This window comes from Bos grunniens, chromosome 7 (assembly GCF_055505025.1).
Source record: "Bos grunniens cultivar Pamir isolate PY7600 chromosome 7, Bosgru_T2T1.0, whole genome shotgun sequence".
Taxonomy (NCBI): Eukaryota; Metazoa; Chordata; class Mammalia; order Artiodactyla; family Bovidae; genus Bos; species Bos grunniens.
In genome coordinates, this window is record NC_141171.1 from 15,682,016 (window position 1) to 15,691,918 (window position 9,903).

A 9,903-nucleotide genomic window follows, 5' to 3' on the forward strand; every position below is an offset into this window, starting at 1 on the left:
TGTGATTGATAGGCACTTTCATCAACACCCAAAGGATGGGAAAGCACCAGCAGGGGTACCTCCCGATGAGTTGTTCTGTTTCAGGGGGCAGTTTGGCGATTTCTACTTTCCTGTCCTCACCTGTCAATCATGACTTGGTTTGCATTATACCCACTTTCCTTTTTGAAAAAAAAAAAATCCTTTCATGGTGTCCTTTCACAGAGACCAGAGATCTAAGTCCCCACCAGTTGTCCAGCTGTGGGTTGATACACTTGCCCAGGGAGGCCCTCACCTCCCTTGGGGCTGCCCCAGGGTGATGCCCACCTGGCATCTTCCCACCCTCTGGGCACCAGCCAGGATCTTTTCAGGAAACGGCACCCCAAGACCCACCATCAATGATGCAAAGAGGGATCCCACGTTATCCACATTCATGCAGAAGCAGAGTGTGCCATGGTGGCCCCGAATATTGAGAACAATCCCATTTGTGAAACGAAGTAACTGATGTGTGACTAACACACAAGAAACATGGAAGATTGACAATAGCCTTCTTGTCATCAAATGCAGAAGAGGTTGAAGAATTCCACCAGTGACCTCCCCGGTCACTGGGAATGTGTCCTAAACCTTTGATCTCAAGAGACGGGCAGCCCCTGACCCAGTGCCTCATAATGCAAGCCTGCTATATACCCAACAATAGGTTTGGGGGGGCGAGGCAGTCACAGTGGTCTTCAAGCTAGAGATTTCTTATACTCACTGATGGATTTTTTTTTTTTTAACACTGGGCAAGTATTGTCTTTTTTTTATGTTTTGTGGGGCATTTGGGAAGATCTTAGTTCACCTACTAGGGTTGGAACCCACTTCCCCTGCAGTGGGTCTTAACTGCTGGACCACCAGAAAAGTCCCAAGTATTAGGAAGATTGGAAAAATACAAATAATAAATTGGGAACAAAAACATTTCCCCGTGAAAGGGCCTGGCGTCTGAAGGCGGCACCCCTCCCCTCTCCCCTCAGCACTGCTCATCCTCCTGGCCTTCGGAACCTTCCTCCTCTGGAAGAACTGGCGGCTGAAGAGCATCAACAGCATCAACTTCGACAACCCCGTGTACCAGAAGACCACGGAGGACGAGGTCCACATCTTCCGCAGCCAGGACGGCTACACCTACCCCTCGGTGAGCCGCCCCGCTGGGGACCTCGCCGGCACCCGGCTGGCTGGCTGAGTGTTCCTCATGCCTCCTAAAGGCCAGGCCCTCCTCGAGAGCGGACGATCTCACGGAGTGGCAGGTGGCGGGTTGGGGCGCGGCAGGGCCAGAGGATAAGCCAAGGGAACATAGGTCCAAGGGTGAAAGCCGGAAGGGGGGCTGAGTTTTTTTGTGGGAGGGCTGGGAAGGAGGGGAGGCGACTTCAGATAAGGTGGCCCGGAAGGCTTTCTTGAATAGGGAGTGTACGCAGTGCAGCAGGCACCACCTGTGCAAACGCCATGTGGCTGAACCCTGCCTGTGTGTGCGAGGGGCGGAGAGTGGGAGGGGAAGGGGCAGATGGAGCAGGACGCTGTGGGCCTATGAGAGCGCCATTGCTGGGAGTGAGATGGGCTCCACGGAGCCACCTGATCAGACTCGGGTGCTCACGGGCGCCCCTGGTGGTTGTGTGAGGAATAGGCCTGGGCCAAGTCCCAGAGCCCCGAGACGAGGGTGGAGGCCTTTGTGCGGGTCCAGCGATAATGAGGGGGGTGGCCTGGGGGACCAGGAGAGAGTCAGGCGTGGGTGGCTTGTGGCCATGTTTACTAGATGTTGGGCTGATCGTTTCCGGCGTTTACTGCTTTGTTGACAGAGACAGATGGTCAGCTTGGAGGATGACGTGGCGTGAGCTGCTGCCTTGAGTCCTCTCCGTCCCCCGAACCTGCTGCCAGTCACTCAAAGGCAGCAAGAACACTTTCTCCCCTGACCCTTGACCTGCTCCCAACCCTTCCTGAGACTTCCGCGCCAAAAGCGCTGTTGGGGACTGCCGCCCAGGCACTGTCTGCCCGTCTGCCAGAGCTTTGTTTTATATATTTATTTTTCTGGGAGGCAGAACAGGCTTCAGACGGTGCCCACGGGCGGCAGTTGGGTTGCTTTTTTTTCTTCCTTTCTTCACACGTGAAGGAGAAAGGCAGAACAGCTGGGGAATCTGTCCTCTCCGGGAATCTCTGAGCTGCTCTCCTTCTAGACACACTCCTCCCTGGAGGGAATGACGGAGGGACGTGGAGCCGGAAAGCTAGTGGCTTTGAATGCACGAGAGCAGGTGCTACCCACAGGGTCCCAGGTGGCTGCTGTTGCCACCCACCCTCTAGCCCAGGCCCCACACTCAGGACTGAACGTGTTTACTTCTGCCAGGCAAGCCTGCGGGATGGCCAGATTTGGTCTGCCACCCCCTGGTCAGGATCAAACTAGGGTTTTCCAAGCTGGGTTTGTCCTCCACTTAAGCCAGGAGGGGACCCTGGGTCCAACCTTCCAGGAGTGGCACCCGCTGAACCCTATTCATTCACCAAAACCCCGATCATCCCCAGAGAAAACAAATGCGAGCCACCAGTCGCCCTTAACGTTCGTGTATTAAGTGCCTGAGACCCCCTTACTTTGTGCGTGAAGATGAGCAGCTCCCACCTCTAACTGTATCCTTCTGTCCGGGAGTGGGTGTCTGGACCCCAGCCCCGCCCCTTGCACTTTTCCAGTTCAGGGTCGAACACTGCGTAAAGTCGACATTCTATTATTATTTTGCACTACTTTCCGTTCTGGTTCCCTTCTGGCTGCAAAGAGTCTGGATTGATGACTGGTACCGACCCGGCCCTTCTCCCAGACCTGGCCCCTCTCCCAGCACGTAGGGAGACGTGTGCGCGGTGGCTTCATCATGACTTCAAAGCCAAAATTACGACTAGACGATCTGCCTACTGTTTCCACTTCTAGGCAGAGGCCACTGAGCCATTCATATCCCCGACAAGCCCGTCATGGTTGGCTGGTGTCCATCTGAAACATGCATGGCAGGTCTGCCCTGTAAGATGTGCTCTGGGCTCGGGAATTTCATGGGATTCATTAAACAAGAATGCTTTCTGAAATTGCCACACGTATCATATTTATGACCACTGGGGGGTGGGGGTTGGATGGGGAGCAGCCTCCCATGGAAACGTCTGAGTGGGTTGACTACCGTACAACCACAGAACACGGGCACCCCTGCCGGAGACTGTGAACACCTTTTCTCTTTCTGAAGCATGTAAATAACACCCCCACCACCGCTGTGCAGACAGTGGGGACTTTTTGTTATGTTTGCACTTTGTATATTTGTTGAAACATTTCTCACTTATGTGTATATATATAAAAGAAAGATCTATTTATTTTTGCAAATCCTGGTTGCTGCAAAGATGCCTCGTCTTTCTGTACAAAGCTTATTTGAGCGTGCCGTGCACAGCCCTCTTCAAGAGAATCAGGTTCTGTGTTGTATATATGGGTTGCTTTTTGAGGATGGGTGTCGCTTTTTAAACCACTGTATAGAATGTTTTTATAGCCTGAATGCCTTACTGTGATCGATTATATTTCTTAAATAAAGTATTTGACTAAATCGGAAGTGCTTTCTTCTGCCTTTCTCTGGCTCCCTCCATCTGTTGATGGACAAGACTACCCCCAGGGAGAAGGATCTGGAAAGGGAACATTTTCCGACAGCGTCAACACAGGCCGCAGCCTCTAAGGGGATATTGTGCTCAGCTGGGGAGCAGCTCTGCTGGGTGCTGAATTGAAGTTTTGCTAAATTTCCTGCTTATTCAGTCATTCAACAAATATTGGCCACCCGTTGTGTGCCAGGTCATGTTCAAGGAGTGTGGGACACTGCCGTAAGAGCCTATGCCCTCAAGGAGATGACATTTTAGAAGAGGAAACAGATACAAAAAAGTATTTTAAAAGATTATTCTAGAAGAGTATTTAAAAAGATAATGAGACAGAACTGACTGGCAAGAGGCTGTTTTATATAAGGGAGGGGGGAGGTGTCAGGGAAGGATTCTGCTTAATTTTTTAATTTTAAGAATCTGCCTCCAATGCAGGTTCTATCCCTGGGTTGGGAAGATCCCTTGGAGAAGGGAATGGCTACCCACTCTAGTGTGCTTGCCTGGAGAATTCTATGGACAGGAGCTTGAAGGGCTACAGTCCATGGGGTCACAAAGAGTTGGACATGACTGAGTGACTAACACTTTCACTTTTAAATTTTATATTGGAGTATAGCTGATTAACAATGTTGTAATAGGAACATGTTGAAATGTTGTTTCAGGTGGACAGCAAAGGGACTCAGCCATACACATATATGTATCCATTCTCCCCCAAACTCCCCTCCCATCTAGGCTGTCACATAACATTGAACAGAGTTCCCTAAGCTATATGATAGGTCCTTGTTGGTTGGTTATTCATCTTAAATATAGCAGTGTGTACATGTCCATTCCAAACTCTCTAACTATTCCTCCTCCCCATCCTTCTCCTTTTAAAAAAACCTCTTTTCCTGAATTTAATTCTATTAAATTCATTGTTAAGATAGAAATAAACTGAGAGGTTTCACATCACAAATCTGGCTTCATTGTGATAACATTTGTCCAGAGCCACAGACATCGGGGTACATGGCACTGCACTCTCCTCAGTCTCCGGCACCCCTATTCTCTTGTGCATCCCAGCTTTACCTGAGTCTGACCTCAAGGGCATTTCAGACCCTTATCTTCAGGCGTGGCAGTCAAGCCACAGATAGTCCTGGTGTTTCAAGTGGGAAACAGGAATACGGCAGGTCATTGGATAGGAAAAAAAATACAAGGAACTAAGCATAAAAAACTAAATGGGACAAACCATAATGAGATGCCACCTACATGCCATTTGTATGGCTGTAATTAAAAACAAAAAACAAAAGACTTCCCTGATGGTCCAGTGGTTAAGATCCTGTGGTTCCAAGGTAGGAGATGCAGTTCGATCCCTGATCAGGGAACTAAGATCCCACACACCTCGACTAAAGATCCTTCATGCCGCAACTAAGACCAGGCACAGCCAAAATTTTAAAAAATAAATAAAACTACCATGTGATCCAGCAATTGAAATCAGGGATTTTGATATTTGCACACTCGTGTTCATAGTATTATTCACAAGAGCCGAAAAGTGGAACAAACACAAGTGTCCATCTGTAGGTGAATGCATAAATAAAATGTATATATACACAGTGGAATATTATCCAGCCTGAAAAAGGAAGTTCTGAAACATGCTCTAAATGGATGATGAATCTCCAGGACATTGTCTAAAGGAAATCGGCCAGATCCAAAAAGATAACTACTGCATAATTCCACTTATATGAAGTCCCTTGTTGTTCATCGCTCAGTCATGTCCAACTCTTTGCGACCCCATGGACTGCAGCACGCCAGGCTTCCTTGTCCTTCACTGTCTCCCAGAGTTTGCTCAAACTTATGTCCATTGAATCAGTGATGCCATCAAATCATCTCATCCTCTGTTGCCTGCCTCCTTCTCCTCTTGCCCTCAATCTTTCCCAGCATCAGGGTCTTTTCCAATGAGTCAGCTCTTCGCATCAAGACTGGAGCTCCAGCTTCAAGCAACAGTCCTTCCAATGAATACTCAGGGTTGACTTCCTTTAGGATTGACTGGTTTGATCTTCTTGCTGTCCTTGAAGTTCCCAGTGCAGTCAAATTCCTAGAAACAGAAAGTAGGATAGAAAGTGGGTGCCTGGGGCTGGGGGAGGAGGAGGGGGAGTTGGCGTTTAATGGGTACAGGCTTTCAGTTTTGCAGAAGCAAAGAGCTGGATGGTGAGCAAGGTTGCACAACAAAGCGAATGTGCTGAATGCCGCTGAACTGCACACTTCAATGTGGTTAAGATGGTAAACTTCAGGGCTGCCTTGGTGGTCCAGAGGCTAAGACCCCGTGCTCCCACACAGGGAGCCTGGGTATCATGCCTGGTCAGGGAACGAGATTCCACATGCTTCACCTAAAGATCCGGCTCAGCCAAATGGGACTTCCCTTGAGGGTCCAGTCATTAGGAACTCAGAGCTTTCACTACACCGGGCACAGATGAATCCCTGTTCGGGGAACTAAGATCCCGCGTGCTGCACAGCACAGGCAAAAAAAAAAAAAAAAAAGACCAAATGCGGGGACAATGAGGCATCCAGAAATAACAGCAGAAGGGGTGGCATTACTGGAGCCCAGGAATTGTGGGAGCTGGGAGGAGACCCGTCCACGGCACAGAGAGAGGAGATTCTAGCCTCTCCCCGCCTCCAGGCCCCGCCTCCCGCCAGCACCCCCCTCCCGCTAGCGCCCCTTTGTGCTGAGCCCAGTAGGACGTGGGAAACGGGGTTCCCTGCAGGACCCGGCCCAAGGGCAGAGGACCCGGAGTATGGAGGCAGTGGGTGGGAAAGGGTGCAGACTGGCTGGAGTTGGGTGACTTTGGACCCATCCGAGCCTCCGTTTCCCCACCTGCAAACGGGGCGATGCTGATCCCCGCCTCCCGGGCTCCGCGGGTGGCGGGTGTAGCGGTGGCGGAGGGAAGCGCCGGGAGCCGCCGGGACTGCGATCTTTTCTGTGTCCACAGGGTGGCACTTCCTTCCTTCCTTCCACCTTTTGTCTTGGGTAGGTTCCAAACTGCCTCTGGGGGCGAGAGCTGAGCGGACCGCACAGGAAGCGTCCGGGGCCTGCAGGCGGGCGCTCGATAATTGGTTGATTGACTGACTCCATGCTCAGCCGCGTGGCAAACCGGACAAATGAGCCTGAACAGTCCGGGCGCGCGCGGGAGGGGCCGGGCAGTGGCCGAGAGCGCTGAGAGGGGAAGGTGGGCAGGACTTGGAGGGGGGGCGGTCTCCGGCAGCCTGGGAGAGACTGGAGGTGATGGAAGTTTCTGATCCCTGGCCTGGGCAGTTTTCTGTTAACGGAGGGAGTAGTAACCGAAATCCTTCCTCGGCACCCCCAGCGTGCCAGTGAGTGTGACACAGACACAGGTTTAGAGTGTCAGGAAAAATAAGAGCAGACCCTTCTTGGGGATTAACTGTCTGCAGCCTCTCTGTGGCGGCCCAAGCAGGGGCCCAGAGCCCATTTTACAGATGGGAAAGGGGAGGCTGGGGTCACTGGGCTTGGGTCCCAAGCTCCTGGCGAGACCTGGATGCCCTGCCTTATCCGTCAACAGCGGCAGCCTAAAAGGCAAGGCCGAGGTGGTGAACCTCTCTGGGCTCACAGGGGGTCCCCTGGGGAAAGGCGTGGTTGTCACTCAGGTAAGATGAGGGGCAGCTGGCCGGCTGCTTGGAGTTGGTCTGTGGGCTCCCCCAAAGGGGTGGGGAGCAGACTGGAGCTTGGGAGCTGCTGTCCCTGAGGACAGGGTGTGGGCAGGTGATTCTGAACTCCGGCCTCTCCAAGAGGCTAGACAGCTCCGACCAACACCAGCCGGGTAGTGGGAGGAATTTGCTCCCCCAAGCCTGACACCCCAATTGACATCCTCTGCTGCCTCCACCCCCAACCCCCAGCCCCCACAGGCATCTGAAACCACAGCTGCCTGTGGTGAGTCAGGCTGGAGCCTGCGGGGCTGAGCCCAGGTCCGTGGGAGGAAAGAGGGGAAGGAAGGGAGGGGGAAGAGCTGTCCGCATGCTGGCCCCTCCCCCATGGTGGGGGGCAGCGCCCCCCTTCCTCTAGGCAGTGAATTCCCTCAGTGATGAGGAGATGAGAGCGGCTGAAAGTTGGAATTTGAGCAAATACTGGTCACATCACCCACCCCATGGAGTGGAGTGGAATTGAGAGGGGGGGAACAGCCCCCAGGACTCCTGGGTCCTGTCCAGCCTCCCCTCCAGGCAGCTCAGGTTTCAGCTCTGACTCCTGCCCTTGGTGGAGGGGCTCCACCCTCCCCGGCACAGCTGCTCTGCTTACACCACAGCCTCCTCTCCCAAGCTGTGCCTATGATTGGACTGAAGGCTGGGAGCTTGGGGGTTCAAAGCAAAACCACTCCCCTAGTTGGCTGGGCCTCTGCACCATGACCTGTGTCAAGAGGGCAGTGTCAGACTCTCCTTTCCCAAGCCCCAACTCTGAGCTCCCCCACCCCACCCCCGGAATCTGAAAATCCTGCTCATGTCTCACTGTGGACTGCAGGCCTGGCTTGATCCAGCCCCATGGACTCTCATTCTCTCCTTGCTGGCCTCTTTGCTATCTCTGAACCTTTGTACTTGCTGTTCCCTCTGCCTGGGTCACTGTCTCCATACTTTTATCCCCTGGGGGCTCAGGTCTGTCTGGGCTCAAATTACTCTTGCTCCCTGGGGCCTCCAATAGGCTCTGCCTTCATCAGCTGTGATACCGTTCGTGACCAGCTTACCTTCACTGTGCCTTGGTTCCGTCACTGAAGGGCACTGGGAGCCAGCACACAGCACCTGCTCACGGCCTCCACAGTAGCTTGGCTCCCTGGATTGGGGGGCCTGGCAGGTCACAGATGTCCATTGCACACTGCTGAGTCAGGTGGGGAGGCCACCAGGAGGTCCTGGGGCCTTCCTGGGGGTGGTCCAAGCACTGCTGTGTCTGTATTGATCCCCTGTGGTCAATCTTCCCAGCCTCTCCCCAGCCTCAGCCCACCAAGCTTGCCAGAGGTCCAGGTGAGAGGTTCGGCCTCTCCACTCCATATACCCTTGCCTATTTTCTCCAGAAACACCAATTAAAAGCCAGGTTGCGTGAGAGATATGGGTTCAATCCCTGGGTCAGGATGATCGCCTGAAGTAGGAAATGGCAACCCACTCTAGAATTCTTGCCTGCAGAATTCCATGGACAGAGGAGCTTAGTGGGCTACAGTCCATGGGGTCGCAAAGAGTCAGACACGACTGAAGTGACTTAGCATTTCGCAATGTAACTTTAGTGTTTTAAAGCAGTCTTCAAACATTACTTTCTGAGATGTCAGTTATATGAAAATGTATGAAAGCATAGAAACTGGATTGAAAGACAATCATTGAAATGTTAGCTGTGTTGTCTCTAGGCAAAAAAAAAAAAAAAGCCAGGTTGGCCAGGTGTGTGGATATTGGACCAGCAACCACTGATTACTAAGGACTTCAAGTGCTCTGTTGCCTGGCAGGGCTCTACCAAGTACAGGCCTGAGTTCCAGTTCTTGGTCTCTTTCCACCTGGGTAACTTTGGATAAGAGGCAGGTGCCTCGGAGTCTATTTCTCACCTGTAGAGCCAAGAGTCTCCTCCATGGACCCTGGGGCCCCCCCTGCTGGGTTCAGCCTCCTGGGGACGGGGTGTCACTGTGACTTTGGGCAACTGACTGGACCAAGCTGTGCCTCGGTTTTCCTATCTGTAAAATGGATCCCCCTCACCAGCTTGGGGTGGTGCTGGCCTGAGAGGATGCCAGAAGAGGAATGGGGTGGGTGTGTGGGGTCAAGTCTCAGTTCTGGGGGCGCCAAGGTTTGGGTTCCATGCTCCCTTCCTGGTGGTAGAGGGGAAACTGATCCTGCACCCCTACCAGGGCTGGCCTAGCATTCAACGTGCCCCTAGCCAGGCTCCATAATCTGGGAAAAGGCTGGTGGCTGCTGATGGGCTGGCTCTCAGGGGGAGAGCAGGCAGGGCGGGGGTGGGGGTGCAGGCTGGAGGCCGTGGGCCAAGGCCATCCGGGCGTCTGGCCAGCACTGGGCAGTGAGTCAGGGCCCAGGCATGCAGAGGGCCAGGGCCTCCCCGGCCCCTGTGAGTTCAGGCACCTCCCTGAACCCGCCCATAGGGCCCCACTGGGCTGCGTGCCTCACCCCCTTGCTCACTCCTTGGGCTGGTCTCGGGGGGCTGCCTGGGGAGATTGGACATGGCTCCCTGAATCTTGTGTCCATACAGCCTCCTTCAAATGTCAAATGTCCTTCTTCTTGGTCACTGAGCTCTGGGCAGGCAGGCAATGCCTCCTAGGCCCCTCCCCGAACAAAGCCACTGCT

General features: G+C 53.2%; 1 protein-coding gene across 3 annotated transcripts in view; it reads left to right on the forward strand.

Annotated features, from left to right (window-relative positions):
* The window catches only part of LDLR (low density lipoprotein receptor), a 34,132-nt gene extending 30,566 nt beyond the window's left edge, over window positions 1–3,566 (forward strand). For all 3 annotated transcript variants that reach the window (XM_086409381.1, XM_086409382.1, XM_086409383.1), the window contains 2 exons: window positions 987–1,144; window positions 1,803–3,566. In XM_086409381.1, coding sequence (XP_086265507.1) covers window positions 987–1,144; window positions 1,803–1,838 — 194 coding nt within the window. In that variant the 3' untranslated portion in view covers window positions 1,839–3,566. The remainder of the gene's footprint in view (window positions 1–986; window positions 1,145–1,802) is intronic.
* The last annotated feature ends 6,337 nt before the right edge of the window (window positions 3,567–9,903 follow it).